Here is a 22,089-nt window from a genome sequence, read left to right as displayed (position 1 = left end):
TATGACCCCTGCATTGTTCAAGGGTCAACTGTACTTTTCTTTCCATGGTTTTTAGTTTTCAGTAAAAGTCAAGATTTCAAATTGCTGTAGAATTACCTCAAGTATAATATATCCTTTCTACCAACTTGGGCTCTAAGCTTCCTTGGCTGAGTGAAGGCTTAGCCCTACCTGCTACCTAATAAGATCAAGTTATCTTTTATGTTCCACTCTCACAGTGGTCCACAGTGTCTGAGGTTCATTTTCATTGTGACATGCTTCTTTCCCCTTGTTCTTTTTGTTTTGTTTTGTTTTGTTTTTAATGTTTGTTTATTTTTGAGAGAGAGAGAAAGAGAGATTGAGGGTAGAGAATTTCAAGCAGGCTCCACACTGTCAGCTCAGAGCCTGACGTGGGGCTCAAACTCACAAACTGAGATGACCTGAGCTGAAATCAAGAGGCGGACACTTAACCGAGTGAGGCACCCAGGTGCCCACCTTCTTTCCTTGTTCTTCACGTGACAGATGAATATCTTCCATTAAGGCCTGTCTAATTCTATTTTCTAATGGATTGTTAGAGATAGGACTTTATGATCTCGATTCTTCTCAGCAGAGTAATAATAAATATCTTACCATGTTTTGCTCTATAAAAATTGAAGAATTAGTTCACTACATTTGTGATTTACTTTGAATTAATGAGACTAATTTAAAAAAACAAACCAGAGATGATAGAACTTGGACATTTTAAAGAATATCATCATTCAGGGTAGCCCCATAACTAAGCAGTGTGTTTATTCCAGGACAGCTCTTGCTTAAAACATTTTTGGAATGCCTCCTTTGGAACTGGCCTCAAAGCTTTAATAAACTCCCATTTTGTAGCGACATTTCCTTTTTCACCCACAATAGGGTTACCAGGATTGCCTTGAGCTAAGTGTATTTTGGAGTTTTTCCAAAACAAAATTCAAAGCACAGAAGTTTTCCATTGTTGAGAATTTTCAGAAGAATGTACTCTAAGCTCTGTAAAGCTTTTGCTATTTTGCTATTTTAAAGACTGAGTATTTATCTTTCTTATGCTGTAAAACATAGTGGTAATATCATTGGAGTGTCTGTCTCCCAAGGGAACAGCACTTACTAGGAGATATGTCATGGCGTGTTTGCATCCAATCAGTCCTTATACCATGAATTCACACCTTTTAGTGTTAGCACGTACCGGGCCCTCTGTGTGTGTTAGTAAATGCTCATTTGGTTGGTTGTCTGATGTGTTCCGCACCCACATTTCATTCTGAAGCGGGACCACTGTTGTTGTGTCTCTGAGTATCCTATGGTCAAAATTTGTATATTTGCTAAGAAAATAAAATGCAGAAGGTGAGTTTGGCACAGAAAACTTTGGATATACAGTTGTTTGTAATATTACACAAAAAGAATCAACCCTCAGATAAAATCTGTTCTAGCTTTTCTTTTGTAGTGTAAGTGATCTTTATTTTTATTACTACTGAAGGAATTATCTGAAGCTGAAAACCAGTTTAAGAGGATGATTGAACACTACCCCAATGAGGGACTCGATTGCTTGGCCTATTGTGGAATTGGAAAAGTATATTTGAAAAAGAACAGGTTAGTAGGAATTGCACCCTTTTACGCTCAGGGTGGTAACTCATTTGAAGTCTAAGGTGGTGGTGGTCCCTTTTCTGGAATTATGTTGTTCTCTCTCCATGCCATCCGATTATAATTGTGTTTGCTTGGAGGAGCAGCATTTCTATATCAGTGTTAATTATTAGAGCATGACCAGTCAGTTCAGCACCGAGAGCTTCCTTATTTTGAATCTTATAGGAAAGTCAGGAATGTGACACAAAAGATTTTATATTTTTTCTCTTAGTATCTGTCACTTACAAATGGTGACTGAATTGATATAAATTAACGCTTTATGAGTCTGATTATATAATTTTTTGGTCACCAAAATACCTATTTCCACCAAAAACCTGTATAAAGATGGTTATAATATGAGATATACATCTGTTCAAAGACATCATGAGTTAGAAATAAAATCTCTTCTCTGAACTTATTCTATAGTTGGAATCCTTTTTTTTTATTTTTTTTTATTTTTTAAGCTTATTTATTTATTTTTAGAGAGACAGAGACAGCGTGAGTAGGGGAGAGACAGTAGGTGAGAGAGGGAGAGAGAGAATCCCAAGCAGGCTCTGTGCTGTCATCTCAGAGGCTGACTGGGGACTTGAACCCACAGACCGTGAGCTGAAAGCAAGAGTCTTTGGACACTCAACCAACTGAGCCACCCAGCCACCCCTATAGTTGGAATCCTTACTCAGAGTTAAACATGTAGTTGTTCTCCTAATGTTTCATATCTTGTCTTCCCAAATTGCTATATGACCCTTTGGGGATAGGATTATGCGTTGAGCTTTAAAAAAGCTCCCTATTGGGGCGCCTGGGTGGCTCAGTCAGTTAAGCATCTGACTTTGGCTCAGGTCATGATCTCGAGGTTCGTGGGTGCGAGCTCCGCGTCGGGCTCTGTGCTGGCAGCCAGCTCAGAGCCTGGAGCCTGCTTCAGATTCTGTGTCTCCCTTTCTCTCTGACCCTCCTCTGCTCATGCATTCGCTCTCTCGCTCTCTCTCAGAAATAAAAATAGCATTAAAAATTAAAAAAAAAAAAAGCTCCCTGTTGAATGCTTGCTTGGGCAGCACATAGACTAAAATTGGAACGATACAGAGAAGATTAGCATGGCCCCTGCACAAGGATGCACACAAATTTGTGAAGCGTTCCATAGTTTTGGTACAGTAAAGCAGTATAATTAACTGTAAAATAACGACAAGAAAACCCAAAATTTCCCTATTCTTGCACTTGCACCCAATATAATGGTAGGTATGTTAGATTTAACTTTATGAAGAAATAATTGTTGACTGATTGAATATCATTCGTAGCTTTTGATTATTCTTAAATTTTCATCTGTCTTTTTAGGGGAGATTTTATCAGACCTTTGGTACTCTTAGAAACCCAATCTTGGAGTGTGCTTAGAACTTCTTTTATACAGGTTTAAAGATTAAAGAAAGTTCTTTACTTGAAGTTAAGTTCCTGTGACTAGGCTGATTTATATATTAAGAATCAGGTAGAGAGAGGGGGAGTGAGAATTTAGCAATCATCGTATGAAGTTAATTTCAAAGTTTAGCATAAGTTGTTTAGGATATACCCTTTTTATTGTTTTGCTTTTAATTTTGAAGTTTATTTTATTTATTTATTTATTTATTTATTTATTTATTAGAGAGAGAGAGAACATGAGTAGGGGAGGGGCAGAGAGAGGGAGAAGGATATCCTAAGCAGGCTCTATGCTGCCAGCACAGAGCCTGACTTGGGATTCCATCTCACAAACCATGAGATCATGACCTGAAGCCAAAATCAACAATCAGATGCTTAACCAACTGAACCACCAGGTACTCCTAGGATATACCCTTTTTAATGCAGTGATCACATGCAGTTATTCATAAGATCTAGGAATATATCATAAATGTGTAACGTCATGGGAATTATAAATGATAAAGTGTTTGCCATTTTGAAAAGCATTTACATTTTGATTTCAAAATAATATGGAGTGGGGTTCAACGTCTAGTATGCGGGTTGTTTGCTGTTGTAATATGCAGTTTCTGGTAAAGTTCTGCTGTGAGCTGTCTTATCGTGGATAGTGATCTAGCTGTTCTGCAGGTGAATTTTTCTTATCCATACGCAAAAATGTTCTTAAAATTGGGAAATCATTTTACGATTGGAGAAAGCAGGAAAACTTTTACTCTAGTCTTGAGAATTATAAAGTCTTAGTTAACTTTATAATCCAATATTTTAGTATTCTTTTGTTGAAGAAGAGTTGATTGACATTTTTTAAAAACATAAACCAGAACTAAAACATTTCATATAGTTAAAATAGTTTACATACACACTTGTTCTTTTAAAATACTGCTTTATGGTTGAGGAAAGATGTGTAGCATACACAGTCTTTTTAGAATTTTTTCAGAAGAGCTATTTTTACCTTAGATGTCCTAATAGAGTTTTTTTTTAAGTATTTATGATTAATTAATTTAAATGAAGGGTTGCCATTTCTCTACAGGAATCTAATTAGCTTAGTAAACAAAACAAATAAAAATGGAATAACCAAATTGTTCAGTTGTCTGTTTTAATTGTTGGAAACTTAAAAAATTTTTAAGGTTTATTCATTTTTGAGAGAAAGGGAGAGTATGAGCTGGGGAGGGGCAGAGAGAGACACAGAATCCAAAGCAGGCTCCAGGCTCCAAGCTGTCATCACAGAGCCCAACACGGTGCTTGAACTTACAAACTGTGAGATCATGACCTGAGCCAAAGTTGGACACTTAACCAACTGTGCCACCCAGGTACCCCTAATTGTTGGAAACTTCAAATAATAAATTACAACTTTAAAAGGATCCGTGTGCACCTACCATAATAAAGGCAGTGTCAGGCAGATTTGTGTTTAATTTATATTACTTTTATAGTAAACAGTGATAATTAATGCCTTTTTAAAAAGTTTTTATTAAAGTTCCAGTTAACTACAGTGTTTTATTAGTTTCAGGTGCACAATAATAGTGATTCAACATGCCTGTGATTTTCAAAGAAAATATAGGTCATATCGGATATTCCTCTACAGTGATTTATCAAATGTATTCTTAATAAACTTGAAGTCTCTGTGATTTTTGTTTTGTTTTTATAATTTTTTTAATGTTTTATTTTTATTTTATTTAATGTTTTATTTATTTCTGAGAGAGAGAGACAGCAGGGGAGGGTCAGAGAGAGAGGGAGACACAGGATCTGAAGCAGGCTCCAGGCTCTGAGCTAGCTGTCAGCATGGAGCCCGACACAGGATGATCTCACCACAAACGGTGAGATCATGACCTAAGCCGAAGTTGGATGCTTAACCGACTGAGCCACCCAGACGCCCCATGTGACTTGTATTGTGGGGAATGAAAATTCTTATCACAGCTTTAATATCTTCTTTTTCATAATTATGACTTTAGATTTCTAGAAGCTCTTAATCATTTTGAGAAAGCAAGAACCTTGATTTGTCGCCTTCCTGGAGTGTTAACTTGGCCCACGAGTAATGTGATTATTGAAGAGACTCAGCCAGGGAAAATAAAGGTAACCATTGATTTCTGCAGAGAGCTTGTAACTAACTGTAAAGAGCTTCTAACTGTAAAAGCTAATTTGCAGTGACTCACCCAGGGACAAAAAGGTAGGGACACCCAGACCTCAGCATCCCCACATAATGTTTCCCCTTTAAACACTAGTGAGAATCACTAATATCTGTTAACTATTTCCTATATATGCCAGTCACACAGCTTCCATTTATCATACCTTTAATCTTTACAGCAACCCTCCAAGATGAGTACTAGGAATATTCTTTTTTTTACTGAACAGGAAGATTAAGTTAGGGAGGTTAAGTGATGAGCTCAAGGTTACACAGCTAGGAAATGGTGGAGCTGGGACTTAAGGCTCCACATCCTGACTTGAGAGTATGCATTATTATTATTTTTTAAGTTTGTTTTGAGAGAGACCGAGACCACCGGAGTTGAGGAGGGGCAGAGAGAGAGGGAGAGAGATATAATCCCAAACAGGCTCTGTGCTCTGTGGGGCTCAAACCCACAAAGCCATGAGATCATGACCTGAGCTGAAACCAAGAGTCAGATGCTTAACCATCTGAGCCATCCAGGTGCCCCAAGAGCATTCATTATTGAGGAGTAGGACTTACTGGTTATACCTAGAGAAAGGTATAGCATCACGTGATTTCATCATAGCGACTATAGTTATTAATTAAGATGGTTCTTGAGGACTTGGGAAATAAATTTAGTCTCATGTCTAGAGGCATAGAATGCTTTGCTACTTCTGAAAAGACTAGATTATGTGTGGATTGACTAGAATAGGCCTTTACTTGTGAGGAGCCCTGGTATGTATACAGAACTTGCTTTTGGCTGGAGCTTTTAAAAACACAGGGATCAACTCTTAACAACTCATTAATAAAAAGACAATCTAATTAAAAGTAGCCATTATACTGGAATTTAAAAAAATAATAAAAAAGTAGCCAAAGGATCTGAATACCCCTATCTGCCAGATATTTCTGCAAGTAGCCAATAAGCATGTGAAAGCTGTTCAGCACCATTAGCAATCTGGGAAATGCAAATTAAAACCATAATGAGATAGTACTTCACACACCAGGGTGGCTATATTCAAGGAGGAAGACAGTATATTGATAAGATATGGAGAAATCAGAACCCCTAGACATTGCTGGTGGACATGTAAAATGGTCTGGCAGCTTCTCAGTAGGTTAAAGGTAGAGTTATAACAGGACCCGGCATTTTCACTCCTGGGGATATACGGAGAAAGGAAATCATTTTCTCACAAAAATGTGTACATGAATGTTTATTAGCAACATTATTCATAATAGCAAGAAAGTGGAAATAGCTCAAGTGTCCATCAGCTGATGAATAATAGTTAAATAAAGCCATTCGTAAATACCATTCATAAAATCATAAAGTGGTCCTCCCATAAAATTGAGTATTATTTGACCGTAAGGAGTAATGAAATACTGACTAGGACTACTGCATGGATGAACCTTGAAAACATGCTAAGTAAAGGAAGCCAGACACAAAAGACCACGTGTTTTAGGATTCTGTTCATCTGAAATTTCCAGAATAGGCAAATCTATATTTAGAGACAGAAAGTAGATCAGGGGTTGTGAGGGTCTGGGGGAGTAGGGGGCAATGGGGAGGGACTGCCAGTGGGGATGGAGTTTTGGTTGGGTGATAAAACTGTTCTAACTTTAGACTGAGGCAGCGGTTGTACAAGCCTGTGAATATCCTGAAAGCCACTGAGCCGTATACGTTTTAAATGTGTGGATTGCATGGTATGTGAATTATATCTCAACAAAACTGTTGAAAAAAAGTCATTGGATGTTCTCTTCATAGTAAATTGGGATGGAGACAGAGGAGCTATTATAACAGAAAGCCCTGGAAGCGTGGCCCAGGTCTGCTGGGGATGTCAGTGGCAGTGGGGAAATTCTCCAGGGAATGCACAAGATGCTTGAGGGTGATAGGATCCCGGGTGATGTGCCTACCCAAGGACAAGGCTAGGTTCCTCAGGGCTATTCTGCCTCCTCTAACCCCCTCTGAATGCCTGAAGGACACTTGAAGAGCTGTACCTTGTAAAATGAGCCTTGATGAGGACACACAGGATAAGATTTTGATTCTGACATTGAAATTCTGAAACTTTTTGTCAGTCCTTTTTTTCTAACTTTATCTCTCGGTATGTTTCAGCCTCCTTCTGAAAGGAAAAACTTTAAAAGTTATATGTAGTTTATTCTTCAGTAAAAATCATTTAGTCCTTCCTAGGCTGAAAATATTTTGATGGCAAGAGGTTATTGAAATCATAAGGAGTTTCAGTGACAAATCAGTGTGGTGATAATATTATTTGTTTATTTCTGTTTTAGATGCTGTTAGAGAAATTTATTGAAGAATGCAAGTTCCCTCCAGTGCCAGATGCCATTTGTTGCTATCAGAAGTGCCATGGATATTCCAAAATCCAGATCTATATAACTGATCCAGACTTTAAGGTACATAATGGACATGCAATAGGACAGTAACTTGCAGAATTAGGCCTTAAAATGGACTCAAAACAAGTTCTGTAATTGGAGGGACCCAAGTTCTCTGGCCTGTCAGCAGTTTTAGGTCCTCTTGTGTGTACCCCGTCCCCTGGACTTCCTAGGTCTGCATCATCTCACGTGGGGACCCAGAGCCACTACATAAAACACTGAGGGCACGGAGTGACCGGAGAAGGCAGGCTGGCTGATTCTGTTTCCCCTTTCTAGCTACTGTTCATGTTCTTTAGAAGCACAGGGAAGAAAATGAGATTGTTACCTCTGATTTGTTGCAGTTCTCATTTCCTTTAAAATTTGAGTCTAAGAATCTAAGGGCCATTGTGATCACAGAATTAGCTCCTAGAGACCTAAATCTGAAACCAGGTCTGGCACTTAGGGTTACTTGGCCTTCCTTTATTGAAGACAGTATCTGCCCATGGTTCCTGGTTAGTAGATCAGATGAATACGGTTTATAAGATATTTGGTATTATAAAGGACAATGCAGTTATATGCTGTGGAGATTAATGTGTCAGTCAAGTTGTCTGTCTCTAGCACTAGGCATTTTGGGTTATTGAAAGATTGTACTTTCCTAGGAGAGAATGTAATGTCTAGTTATGTTTGCCAGGGGAATGCAGACAGCTCTCTCTTTTATCTTAATATGTGTGTTGTGATTGTGAGGGAGAGTGTGTATGTGTAGACATCTTTAAAACGTATATTAAAAATTGTCTTAAACCCATAGGGTTTTATACGAATCAGCTGCTGCCAATACTGTAAAATTGAATTTCACATGAACTGTTGGAAGAAATTGAAAACAACAACTTTTAATGATAAAATTGATAAGGTAAGTTCACGAAATACTTTGGAACTTTTAGTATGTTTATTGTATGTTGATTTTTTTCCCTGAGAACCTTCAGAAAACGTTTTAAGTGAATATAAATTCTGTGTATTTTTTTTTAATTTTAAATATTTATTTTTGAGAGAGAGAGTGAGAGAGAACGCATGCATATGAAGGGGAGAGGGGCAGCGAGAGAGAGGGAGACACAGAATCTGAAGCAGGCTCCAGGCTCTGAGCTGTCAGCACAGAGCCCGACACAGGGCTTGAACTCACAGATCACGAGATCATGACCTGAGCCGAAGTTGGATGCTTAACTGACTGAGACAACCAGGCATCCTGGGTCTATTCCATGGTTTTTTTTTTAAAGCTTTTACATGAACATAGGGTATGTTATGTCAGCTTTCCTTGCATTTTCCAAAGCAAGTCACGTGGTCACCCCTATAGCTGGAGGTATATTCCTTGTATAAGGGAGACTCTGAAAGTCAGAAGACAATGGGCAGGGTCTTCCAGTGCCTCCCTAAAGGAAGTTTCAAACAGTATCTTGACTATTCCTGATAGTTAAAATGGTATGCATATATAGATTTATGCAGGGATATACAGCACTTGTTTTTTTAATCAAATAGGATTTTCTGCAAGGAATTTGTCTTACCCCTGACTGTGAAGGAATCATTTCTAAGATTATCATTTTCAGCAGTGGTGGTCAAGTTAAATGTGAAGTAAGTACCTGATAAAGGAGAAATAGTACCAGATCGTTAACCAAAATGTTTATACCTTTTAAAATAGGATTTAAGTTTGTAGAAGTTCTGTAGTCTTGTATTTTCTAGGAAAAAAAGTTATTTAATTTAAGAAAATATGGGAAATGTTAGGATGTGAGAATATACCTTTGCAATGACGCATGCTCACATTTTTTAATTTCCTAAAAGAGGAGACTTTTTACATTTTGGTTTTATAGTTTGTACTCTTTTAGATAATCTTGTTTCCTTAATCCCCAGTAAACTTTTGGGTATTAACGAGGGTGGGGGTCTTAGGGAGGGGGAAGAGTTTTTTTTTAAGCTTCCTAAAGTGTGTCTACTCTTTTGTTCCTCTTTTCAGTAAATTGTTTTGCTAAAATTTTCTGGGCTTTTGTCTGGGTCAGAACATCACTGTTCTCTATCGAATTGAACATGGTGTGTGCTTCTGAAATGCTTGTTGCTTGTGGTTTTGTGCTTTATGTCATGGGAGTATGAGACAAATTTTGGATGTCTTTGTTTTATTTAAAGTTTGAACACAAGGTCATAAAAGAAAAGGTTCCTCCAAGACCTATTCTGAAACAGAAATGTTCTAGGTAAGATTTCTAACAATCGATTGACAGTTTAATGTCTATTAGAATGTAATTCTATTAAATGCAGATTTCTAAATTACGATGTTTTTTAAATTGGCTATCTACACATACCCAAACTAGTGGTGTGTAAAAGAATCTTACGGATATTTAAAACTTGAAAAGAGAACTAGCCTAGAATGGTTAAATATCAAAAGCTTCAATAAGAAGTATTATTTGAATTTTTAAGTAAAATTATGACGTTTGATTACATTTGGCATTTAGATAAAAATTATACACTTAGCTCTCAGTTAAACTTTAATTCCAAGAGCATTTTTCTTTTTTGTCTCTCTTCAGGAAACATTTTTGAACCAATGACTGTTTCTCACCTTAAAAAAATCAATATACTGTCAGAATACTATCAGTTTATTCACTTCTGTATATAATGTTGTTTAGATCAAATAATTCCAATCCTTTTTTTCTTTTTTGGTCCTGCTTTCCATTCTAATAAGTGATTTTTTTCATCATTTGCAACCAAGAAAAAGCAAAAGAAAAACAGAATTCTTTGTTGAAGAGAATTCATTGTAAACCATATCAACCAAATTCCAATGTTGTGGGCTATCATTAGGATGTGAAAATAATATTTTACTATGAGATCTTTCTTTGAAATAAGTGTACATATGCATTCTCTTGCAGAGTACTTTTTACTATTTCTGTTTACCCTAAGTAGTAACATACATACATAGTAGTAACATTTGTATAACCTATATATGCCAACCTTAATTATAAATCACTTGGTCATTGTATTCTTTTTTTCATGACACAAGTACCCTAATTTTAACTGAACATGTGTCACCAGTTTTTGGTATTGAACAGAAGATACAGGCCAAATTCTAAATTAAAAGGATAACTTCTAATTTACTGCTTGGAGAATGGTTTCTGTAATAGGCGAAGGAAGATAGTTAATTGAGTTTATAACAAAGGAGAATTACTGCTAATTGTAATGCTTATCAGCCTAGAGAAGCTAAGACTGAAAGAAGACAAAAAATTGAAGAGAAAGCTCCAAAAAAAAGAAGCAAAAAAATTAGCACAAGAAAAAATGGAAGAGGACTTAAGGGAAAGTAATCCACCCAAAACTGAAGAGCAAAAAGGTATGCTAAAGTCCAAGGCATGAAGAGAGTAATGTATTCTTGCTTAGTATGTCCGTCTTATTGGGCATTGTGTTAATTGTTACTGAATTGAAATTTAGAGTACAGTTAATACGTTAATACCCTCACTCTCTTGTGTTGCTCTGAGATGGGGAGAGGTTGGTGTAAAGAGCACTGAATTTGGAAGCAGTACACAGGGATAGCAGTATACTAACATGGGGTAAAATCTGTGTCCGTGTCATCTCCGAAATGACGGTGGACATAATAGTTGACATGCATATTGTATGTTTGGCAGTGCTCTGAACTCCACCGAGCAGACTTAGGTTCCAAAACGTTGAATGAATTAGCTACTATTATCTGAAATAATGTTGAGTTCAAATAAACCGTTCATAAAAGATGCGGTAGAGATTACCTAACCCAGTCTTCTGTTTTACGTTCATTTTGTCATTATTCCCTGATTTACTTGGGAATGTCTCAGTTATGATACTTTTGCTGTGAGCATATTTATTTTCAGATTTTTTTTTTTTTTAATATTTTTATTTATTTCTAGGAGAGAGAGAGAGAGAGAGAGAGACAGCATGAGCAGGGGAGGGTCAGAGAGAGGGAGATACAGAGACTGAAACAGGCTCCAGGCTCTGAACTGGCAGTCAGCACAGAGCCCGACGCGGGGCTCGAACCCACGAACCGCGAGATCATGACCTAAGCGAAAGTCGGACGCTTAACCGACTAAGCCACCCAGGCGTCCCTCTTTTTAAACAGATGTTTTTAAGTTGATTTATTTACTTTCAGAGAGACAGAGACAGCGCGAGTAGGGGAGGGATAGAAAGAGAATTCCAAGCTGGCTCTGTGCTGTAATGTAAAACCCGATGTGAGGCTCAAACTCACAAAACTGTGAGATTATGACCTGAGCCAAAACCAAGCATCAGAAGCTTAACGAACTGAGCCACCCAGGCGCACCCCCCTCCCCAGATTTTTTCTTATTTTTTTTTAATTGAGGAATAAATGACATAACATTATACTAGTTTTAGGTGTACAACATGATGTATATGTTGCATATTTGTGTATATTGCAGAATGATCACCACAGACCAGTTAACTTCCATCGCCATACATAGTTACAGAAAGTTTTTTCTCATGACCAGAACTTTCAAGATCCACTCTTCTGGTAACTACTTTCAAATGTTAGTACAGTCGTAACGACTGTAGTCACTGTGCTGTACATTACACCCCCAGGACGGCATCCAGTTTTCAGCTGGAGGAAGTGATTCTTTCTCGTTTTCTCCTGTGCTGGCTGTTCCCAAAATGAAATATTTCCTCTTGTTGTTTAATGTTTCACCAGTCATCAAAATTATCTTTCTTGCTGTAAAAGTCTTTGGTGAATGTTTGTGCTTTAACTTTGCGTGCTTCAAGAGGCTAAATGGCCATCTGTAAGGGAGATGCCTGGGTCGGGAAGATGAGCTTCTGAGTAATTTTCCAGCCTGGAATCACCTCCATGGGATCCTGTGGTTTGGGATCCAGTAATAAGATGAAAAACATAACAATAACTACCAAATATTAATTGAATTCATGAATAAATGATCCCTTCAACATCAGAAAAAACTCTTTGCATTCTTAGTGATTAAGCATAGTTATTAGAGATAAATGTTGATGAGGCTAGGTTAGAACTGTTGAGGAAAGTAACCCTATTTTGGAGGAACTGAGTTACAAGAGTGGTACAGAGTGAAAGAGAGAAGGTACTTCACTTTTGATATGTTTGGTTTAATGTGAGCTTTGTTTTCAAACATATTGTTAGGTAATTATTTTCCTAATTTAAAATATCCTGAGTTTATTTAAAACATGAAGAATCCCTCTGAACTGTACTCTGTGTTCTTATGTAATGTTATATTATTTCTTTCTCAGTTTCTGTCTTTGCAAATTGGCCCAGTAGCTCACTTTAACTGACCGCTTTGCTTTATCCTTAGACACTATAGACAATGTTCAGAGTTGCCAGTTCCTTGATGACAGAATTCTGCAGTGCATAAAGCAGTATGCTGACAAGATCAAATCTGGTATTCTGAACACTTCCAAGCTTCTCAAAGAATTGCTTTCTTGGAAGGTTTTAAGCACAGAAGACTACACAACCTGTTTTTCTAGCAGAAATTTTCTAAATGAAGCAGTGGACTATGTCATTCGTCACTTGATTCAAGAGAAGAATAGAGTAAAGACCAGGATATTTCTGCATGTTTTGAGCGAGCTTAAAGAAGTGGAGCCAAAATTAGCTGCCTGGATCCAGAAACTGAACAGCTTCGGTATGCCACTGAACTCCAGAGCTGCTGCTTACTAGCAGGATCGCGGCCTCTGAACCCTCTTGTTTCCCTATCTCGTATCAGTTTTTAAAATGTAGGACCACAGACTTGTATGGCTAAAAGTACTGTTTCCTTCCCACTCACAATTTAGGTTATTTTATGGATAGGTTACAGTTATAGATAAGTTGCTTTTTCAAAAGGTATAAACAAGAACGTTCAGTCAGTTAGAAAATCCAGTCCTGTGTTTTGCTATACTACCTGTAAATGTGTAAACTAAGTGAATACCAGGCACACACATGGGTAAATAGCAACTCTCTCCCCTGCCCCAGGCAGCTGTCCCAGTGCCCTCTGGGATTGTGCAGTTGTGTAGACAGATTCTTTAGAAAACTTAGAAGATGGATGCAACTAATTGCTTAGGGTCACTGAAGGCAAATCCATATTTGAGATTTGAGATTATGAGAAAACTTTTCTGAGGTTGGATCAGGATTATAAAACTCTGGTATTGTTCCTGATTTTCCTAACTTGGTCAAGGAAGACCCTCTCCTGCCCCCCGAACAACTCCAGACCATGAGGGGACCACAGAAAGCAACTGCAGATACAGTTGTGCCTAACACTGGATTGAGATTTCTCTGGGTCCCTACCAGGGCGCTGTTTACCTTGGTGACCGTGATGGCAGCTGGCCTCCAACGGTGGATGATTCAGTTGGCAGTGGGATAATAGGCCAGCAAGGAGCCACAGTGGAGCAGTCCAAAGAGTGAGCCTGCCAGGCCTTTGCAAGTCACCCCGACCTGCTGGAGTTGTTAGGGACATGGAGCTGTTAGAATGCTAGAGTCAGAGAGTATATTGATAAATTTCTGTCAGTGGGAACAAAGTAAGATGGAAGCAAGCTCGACATTATTGATAGCTAAGTGTTGCTGTCTTGAGCATAGGTCTGAATGGCTTTCTGGTCCCAGAAAATTACAATTAAGTGATCAGGTTGTCATTAGCATCTGTTAATAATATATTATAATGTTATTCTCACTCTAATCTGCTTTGGAAGATAGACTCAGGAGAAGTAGGCTTTCTGGTTATGCCCACCTGGGCAAGAGTACCTGCTGCTGTTCTTTTAGGTAAACTATAGCATTTGAGCCTTAGGGCTCACTGATGGAAATGTTAATGTGACCTTTTGATATAATTCACATTTATTCTGAAGATTAAAGTATCATTTTGATAAGTATGCATGCATGTTATTTAAAGTTGCAGTTTTCTATTTAAATGACTTCAAGCATGTTAATTAAAGTAAGGCTGTGTCCTATAGCCCTAATGTAAAGCTCATATTTATTTAAGGCAAGTAATTTCCAATTCCTGGAACTTTACTTCCTTCTCAATAAAAGTCTATACCGTGGAGTCACATCATGTCCATATTTAGCATGAGAGGTCAGGTGATGATATGAAATATGGGAAGAGATTAACATTTTAATACTAGAAGAGATCTCTTGCCTTCTGTTCAATGAGCATGTTTTTCATGCATCATGACCTCTGCAAGGTAACTGTTTTCATCTGGAAGAAACAGCCATCCAAGGTAATTTTGACCCAGCAGTCTGCTTCATTTGCCAACTGATAAACCCTGGCCAACACAAGAGGTGACCGTGCTGTATTAGAGGCGTGTGGGAAGACAGAACAGCACCAGCCTTTGTCTTTTGGTGGCTATTAGTAAGGTTAGCGCTCACCATCCCTTCAGTACCAGTACGAGTTTACAGCCACCTCTTTCTCTGATCAGTTAGAAAGTAGAATAACAGTGAGAATAGTGACCATCCTCATTTTGGAGGATAGGGAGAGCCATTAATGGAGGTGTTGGGGAGCGGGGTTTACCCATTTTCTGTTTTAAAGGCATTTGGGAAGCTTTTGCATATTATTGGTGTTTTATTACTATGGAAGATATATAGAAAAGCACTAAAATCTTGCTAGCTTGTACTAATTAGAATGAATATCATTTTGAATTAGTGAAAAGTTGTTATATTTTTAAAGGAATTTAATGCCTTGCTTTTATTGCCTAAGTCTAATAAAAATAACCTTATAAGCTTAAAATATATCAGCTATTATGTAAGAAGCCTTTGGCCCACCTTATTCAACTAGTAGGTAAGAATGATTGTCATTAGTTTATCAGTGTTAAGTGGTCTTCCTAAAATGCAAAATAGCTTGAACAAGTTTATGTTCAAATATGTGTTTTTCACTGAAAATATAAGCAAACTCTAATGGAACTGCTTTCAGAGATGTAAGACTGGATGTGATTTTACTGTAAATGAGTTTCCCCTTTTCTGATTTGGATTTTGTTTTTATTATAGGTTTAGATGCCACAGGACCTTTTTTTTCTCGTTATGGAGCATCTCTTAAGGAGCTTGATTTTAGCATCATGACTTTTCTCTGGAATGAGAAATATGGTCATAAACTAGCCTCTATAGAAGGAAAGCAACTTGATTATTTCTATGAGCCAACGTCATTGAAGGAAGCGCGATGTTTAATATGGCTGCTGGAGGAGCACAGAGACAAGTTCCCAGTGCTGCATAATGCTTTAGATGAGTTCTTTGATATAATGGGTATGTGCACTGAGTTTCCGTTTATATTATATCTGATCTCAGGGAGGAAAATATCTGTGAAGGACCCAGCTTATTTAATACTTAAAAAAATAGTGGGAATCTTGGTACAGCCAGCTTATGTGGGCCAGTTAGTGATTAAGAATAGTGATTTTTTTTTTTTTTTTAAATGTCATAGAATCTTTTTACTCTGTTGAACCAAGTGTTGTAGAGATACTTAAATGGGTATGTTACCCTGACTGCATACCATACTGTTCTCATCTTAGGTACTTTAACAGTTTCATGGCAAAGGTTGCATATTAAGTGGGCAGAATTTATTAGTAAAGGGTTTAATGTGTAACATTTAAGAAAACATTGCCCTGCAGAGGAGGCGATGTCTGCATCGTACTTTCCTGCCTCATGTCTTTGCTCCTGCATTGCCTCCAGCCACATCCTAGCCCTCTGCTTGTTTATATCAAGTCTCAGTTTTATATTACATCTCCCTCTGAGTCCTCCCTGGCCTGTCATCGGGCCTTTGTCCTTGAAAACTGTATTATTCCATCAGCTTTGTTTCCATTGTTATTTATTGAGGCACTTGACACACTGGGTTACATGTATTTGCCTGTTCGGGTATTTTGCAGAACATAAGCTATAGAATACAAGCTTATCTTTGACAGGGATTATCCTCTGCATCTTTGTATTTGCAGCACCTAGCACAGATTTTGACATCTAGAAAGCACTCAAATTTTGCTGAACTGGATTCACTGACATTTTGTGGTTCTTTGTAGTTGGTTACCATTTAATGGGCCATTTGCCCTTGGTTTCTAAACTAAACTGATGTCAAAGCCAAATAAGGAGCAGAACATAGCTGATGATAGTAGTATCTCGGGTGATTTTCTTTAAGGCTTTAGTGTGTTGTCAGTGTAAAATTTTCATTTTCTCACAAATTATCGGTATTTTCCTACAGACAGCCGCTGTACTGTGTTAAGGAAACAAGACAGCGGTGATGTGCCGGTAAGTTATCTGATTGCTTTAAATGTCATGTGTCAATTTGGATTAGCCCAAGGAAGAGAGGAGTCCCCAGGCCAGTGTTTATTTACATCACAGATGGCATTGTAGAACCAAATATGGAGGATTTCTGGCTAATGTATACTCATTTATAGAATGTTAAGGGCAGTCGTCCTCTTGGAATTAGAGTGACAGTCAGCAATCAGCAATGTCTAGAAGCTTAAATTAGACAGTGTCCATAAAGTTTTGAAACTAATAATTGTTAATCTCAGAAATAGGGAAGGAGTTGAGTCAACTCCTGGCACAAAAATGAAAAGCCATCTGTAATGATTAAAATTCCAGTGTTTTGCTCTGTAAGGAAAACAAAGAGACTTTGTTTTGAATGGCTCCAAACTGAGTTTAAATTAAAATAATTCCAGAGTTGCTTTTCTTAGTAGGTTGTAGCAGTTTTCAAAGAGAAAGATGCTTGTTTACTGATATTTAGGATCAGGTCATCTGTACTTGAAACTTTTTCTTAATCTGCTTGTGAAGTTCTGCCCAGCTAAGTGTGGAAACACAGCTAACACACCCAGTGGGAAGTTAAATGTCTTTGAAGTCCACTGTGCCCTAGAGTTGGCCAGGGGTAGAGTGTCTAATTTACCTTAAGAAAAGGACTGTCATTGAAATGGCAGTAGCATATAATTGAAATTACTCTAAAAGACTGATTAATTACTTGAAATAACATAAATCTTACTATAAATGAGTTTAAAATGTTGGAGCAAGGGGTGGTTCAGTCAGTTAAGCATCCGATTCTTGATTTCAGCTCAGGTTATGATCTCATGGTTCATGAGATCAAGCCCTACATAGGGTTCTGGGCTGACAGTACAGAGCCTGCTTGGGATTCTGTGTCTTTTCCTTTATCTGCCCCTCCTTTGCATATGCACACACACACTTTCTCCCCTTCTCTCTCAGAAATAAAACATTAAACATTTTTTGAAGCACTTTTCATTATAACATCAGTCATCATTAGGCTTTCTCTTATTTTGTATTATAAATCATAACACTAGGGCTAACATATGAAGTGTTATTTTTGTTCAGCACTTTGTGTATAATCAACTTGTGGCTAAAACCAGTATGATATCTTTATACGGAGCTTCATCACACTGTTATTTGAGTGTTCATTGTTTTTTTCCCCCATTTTTCCAGTTTAATTCTGCCAAGATGAAAAATAAAGGCAAGAAAAAGAAGCCAAAAGATTCAAAGGTATGGAGTACATTTTGTATTAATTTTTGTCTAAAATAATTGAATGTATAAATTAAAATTAGCCAGTTCTTGGGGATATTTTGAAGTACTTTGTATCAAAAGACTTTTCTTAGGACTTAATGTAAAGATTTGCTTCATGCCCATGAGATAAATAGGGTGTTATTTATCTTCTGGTGGGTTCTTCATGGCTGTCATATACGTGTGTGCTCAGGAAGGAGGGCAGCCGTTGAGACAGTGAACGGATACTAGGGAGGATGAGAGCAGCTGTTTGTAAGTTCTGCTAAAGCTTGGCTTTTTATCTTTGACATTTGAGGTTTTTTGGAGCATTGGAAGCCACCTGAATGTTAATTTGGGCCTATTTGTGGCTGTTGAAACTTTCATTACTTTTGTGTTCCTGTTCACAAGAAAATTTAGATAAGTCTTATATATCGCCAGTTTGCATGCATATTTATATAAGCATTCATCTGTTTTAATGCTAATATTTTTCATGGAATTTTAAGGTAGAAAATCATTTTCATTTTTGTGTCTTTTAAACTAGCCTATGTTAGTGGGGTCCGGAACAGCTTCAGTAACTCCAAATAATGAGACTGTCACTTCAGGTGAAGACCACAGGTAAGTACAATTAAAAATGTGTGCTTCAGATTTTAATTCAATTGTATTAACTTACCAAGTGGTATTAATTTAACATAATTTAAACTTGTTTTATTTCCCTAACTTCACTATCTAAATCTGTGCATCTGTTATGACAGCCTAGTGTAATCCCCCTTGGTTGGTTTTATAATACGGCTTGTCAGCGCTAAGAATGCCCGCAGACTACATTAAAATCATTGGGCTAATGACATTCGTTAGAGTGTAAGTTTGGGAACTTACTATGTGCAAGATACTATAGGAAAGTCCTAGGAAATCATCTTTAAAATGTTCAGTGAAGAGGATGTCCTATTAATAATTTCTGGCATACTTGCTATAATTGAGAGGAAGATGTTTTGGAAGCCATATGTGATGTTGTGGTGTAACCTTAGATGTGAGTGATTTTCGGTGGCATCTAGTTGTTGAAACAGAGTTTTCAGGAAACAGACTTAAGAAATAAAAGTAGTGAGTAGTAAAGGCCTTTTTGTCATATTCCTTTATGAACCAGAAACCCATAATTTTTTTTTCACGTTCCTTGAAGGAGTTGTCCTAAGAGCTGCTTTTGCACATTTTCATGGATTCTTTAAATGGAGGAATTATTTTAAGTTAAAATAGTAATAGCCCATACTTAGATAGCACTTATGTACCAGGTACTATTCTGTGGGCTTTAACATATACAAACTCATTGAAACTATTCTTCACCCTGGGAGGTAAGTACTGTTAGCATGTGCATTTTACAGATAGGGTGACTCGTGCACAGTGTAGTTGAGTGATGTGCCCAAGAACCGGAAGCTTGTGCATATCTGAGCCAGGAATTAAACCTGGTCGTCTTGTTTTCGAACTCACAAACTGCTACATCTTTTTAGAATGCTAGAATCTTATACTTTAGAAAAAGAATCTTTTTCTTAAGTGTCTTACTGGTTCCAATCTCACTTTAACTTAAATTAATAACAGTTATAATAGAATCTTTAACAAGTTAAAATTAATGTAACATTGATACTTTTAAAACCACAAGTTTCAAAAAATTTCTTCTTGGAAGCAAGAATAAGTAGTTAATTAAAAGTGCTTACTTGGAGGCTACAGATTTATAATTGTGGGAGGGTAACTTTTCTGCATTTAATTTTCTGGTAGTGTTTTTTTGCATTGTAAAGCTGAGTCATATGTTACTATTTTTGTTTTAATTTAAGTATTCTGGGTCACCTCAAAGTTTAGGATTCACAAAATTGTTTTTTTTTCTTTTATCAGCAAACGCAATCCAAATTCTGCAGGTCCATTTGTGGTACCTGACCACCTTCGGCAAGATGTAGAAGAATTTGAAGCTATGTATGAACAGCACAGTAGTGAATATGTTGTCCGTAATAAGAAACTGTGGGATATTAACCCAAAACAAAAATGTTCAACTCTGTATGAGTAAGTAGTTACACATTCATACAAATATTATTTCATACTGAAGCTTCCAGTTAAGATTGCACATTGTTTAATTTGTGTCCCATGTGCTTATTTTTTTTATAGTTAAAAAAATTTTTTTTTAATGTTTGTTTATTTTCGAGAGACCAACAGAGTGCTAGCGGGGGAGGGGCAGAGAGAAAGGGAGACACGGAATCCAAAGCAGGCTCCAGGCTCTGAACTGTCAGCATGGAGGCTGATGCAGGGCTCAAACCCACAAACTGTGAGATCATGAACTGAGCCGAAGTTGGATGCTCAACTGACTGAGCCACCCAGGCACCCCCCTTGTGCTTATTAAAGGAGTCATTTATTGGCTCACAAAGTAGGGAAGATAAGTATTTTTTACAGCTTTTGTCATGTAGTGCACAAAGTTAACTGAGTGTTTTTAGTTTTAAATTTAGAATCTTGGAGCTCCTGGGTGGCTCTATCGGTTGAGCATCCAACTCTTGGTTTCAGCTCAGATCATGATCTCACGATTCTTGAGATGGTGGGGGCCCTACATCGGGCTCTACACTGAGTGCAGAGCCTGTCTAAGATTCTCTCTCTGCCCCTCCCCTGTGCACCCCATCTCATTCTCTCTCTCTCTCTTCCCCTCTCTTTCTCCTTCTCCCTCTCTCTCTCTCTCCCTCCCTCCCTCCCTCTTTCCCTCTCAAAGTAAATAAATAAACATTTAAAAAACAAAAAGACCACAGTGGTCTGGCCAGATTCTGGTTCTTGAGGGCAGCCAGGACCTTTTATAGATAGATAGATAGATAGATAGATGATAGATAGATAGATTGATTTATAAATAAATAAATACATAGATAAGTTAAATGAAGTAAATAAAATAAATAAATTCAGAATACTAATGATTATTGGTTTTGTCAGTTTGAGCTGCTAATATAGATACTTTGTCTCTAAACCTGACCCTGGTATGTGCTGATAGAACTGGAAAAGTTTCCAGCCATAAGCGTTTATCACGGATTCCAGGGTATACAGTACTCCCTTGTCCTTGGTTTTGCTTTCTGAGGTTTCACTTACCTGTGGTCAGCCACAGTCTGGAAGCAGATGGTCCTCCTGACATGTTGTCAGAAGGCCAGTAGTGGCCTAATGTTACGTCACGATGCCTGCATCACTCACCTCACTTCATCTCATCACAGAGGCATTTTGTCATCCCCCGTCCTCACAAGAAGGGTGAGGACAGTGCACTAAGATTTAGAGAGAGAGAGAGAGACCACATTCACGTAACTTTTATTACAGTTTATTATCATAACTGTTCTGTTTTATTTTTAGTTATTGCTGTTGATTTCTTATTGCACCTAATTTATAACTTAAACTTTATCATAGGTGCATATGTGTAGGAGAGAACAGTACACATAGGGCTCAGTCCTGTCCGTGGTTTCAGGCATCCCCAGGGGTCATAGAACATCTCTCTTGTGGATAAGGGGGGAGTTCTACATTTGACAAGGAGTCGTTTGATCATTTGATCTCATTGTTCTTTTGTTGACTGATGCGGTTGTTTAGCATCTCATAAGTCCAGTGACCAGCAATGTAGTTTGTTGAAGTATTTTCCTTTTATTGGGTCATAAGGATACCAGGATCCCATCATTACTCCTGCTGGAATGATAGTGAAGATAATGGGACCATGTATCTCTGTATTGTATTGGAGACTTGACTTCTTGACATTGACGTCTTGACATTGACGTAATAAAAGAGAAACAGACTTTTCTTTTTAAGTAACTTTGGCTGTTAACTTTGGAATTGAAAATGTGGATATGAGGGGCACCTGGGTGGCTCAGTTGGTTAAGGTCCGACTTTGGCTTAGGTCATGATCTCATGGTTCATGGGTTCGAGCCCCGCATCAGGCTCTGTGCTGACGGCTAGCTCAGAGCCTGGAGCCTTTTTCAGATTCTGTGTCTCTCTCTCTCTCAGAAATAAATAAAACATTAAAAAAATTTTTAAAAAAAGAATGTGAATATGAAATCAAGTCTGAGTAGGGTAGATAAAATAATGGAGTGAAGTGTTCAGGAAAATCTAGGAAACAGTTACCATTTTGTGTTTGGTA

At 37.6% G+C, this 22,089-nt stretch overlaps 1 protein-coding gene, 1 long non-coding RNA gene and 1 other non-coding gene across 6 annotated transcripts in view; 2 read left to right on the top strand and 1 right to left on the bottom strand.

Annotated features, from left to right (window-relative positions):
- Positions 1-22,089, top strand: part of TTC3 (tetratricopeptide repeat domain 3) — a 122,462-nt gene that overhangs the window by 56,942 nt on the left and 43,431 nt on the right. For 3 of the 4 annotated variants that reach the window (XM_077765454.1, XM_077765453.1, XM_077765456.1), the window contains 13 exons: positions 1,472-1,584; positions 4,995-5,115; positions 7,460-7,582; positions 8,346-8,447; positions 9,065-9,157; positions 9,701-9,765; positions 10,753-10,889; positions 12,847-13,173; positions 15,495-15,746; positions 16,690-16,736; positions 17,916-17,972; positions 18,511-18,584; positions 19,845-20,009. In XM_077765454.1, the coding sequence (XP_077621580.1) occupies positions 1,472-1,584; positions 4,995-5,115; positions 7,460-7,582; positions 8,346-8,447; positions 9,065-9,157; positions 9,701-9,765; positions 10,753-10,889; positions 12,847-13,173; positions 15,495-15,746; positions 16,690-16,736; positions 17,916-17,972; positions 18,511-18,584; positions 19,845-20,009 (1,676 nt within the window). The remainder of the gene's footprint in view (positions 1-1,471; positions 1,585-4,994; positions 5,116-7,459; positions 7,583-8,345; positions 8,448-9,064; positions 9,158-9,700; positions 9,766-10,752; positions 10,890-12,846; positions 13,174-15,494; positions 15,747-16,689; positions 16,737-17,915; positions 17,973-18,510; positions 18,585-19,844; positions 20,010-22,089) is intronic. The other variant, XM_077765455.1, reaches the window with a different exon arrangement.
- Positions 2,652-2,753, top strand: LOC144232668 (U6 spliceosomal RNA). The gene has a single exon (XR_013335479.1). It is a non-coding gene; the product is annotated as a U6 spliceosomal RNA (small nuclear RNA).
- LOC144232612 (uncharacterized) lies at positions 11,906-21,124 on the bottom strand. The gene is made up of 3 exons (XR_013335471.1): positions 21,066-21,124; positions 13,827-13,961; positions 11,906-12,385 (listed from the first exon to the last, which is right to left on the bottom strand). It is a non-coding gene; the product is annotated as an uncharacterized LOC144232612 (long non-coding RNA).

The sequence above is a fragment of the Crocuta crocuta genome, unplaced genomic scaffold (genome assembly GCF_008692635.1).
Source record: "Crocuta crocuta isolate KB4526 unplaced genomic scaffold, BGI_CrCroc_1.0 scaffold84, whole genome shotgun sequence".
NCBI classification, from domain to species: Eukaryota; Metazoa; Chordata; class Mammalia; order Carnivora; family Hyaenidae; genus Crocuta; species Crocuta crocuta.
Note: the sequence above shows the minus strand (reverse complement) of the source record. Positions and strands in the feature narration are given on the sequence as shown.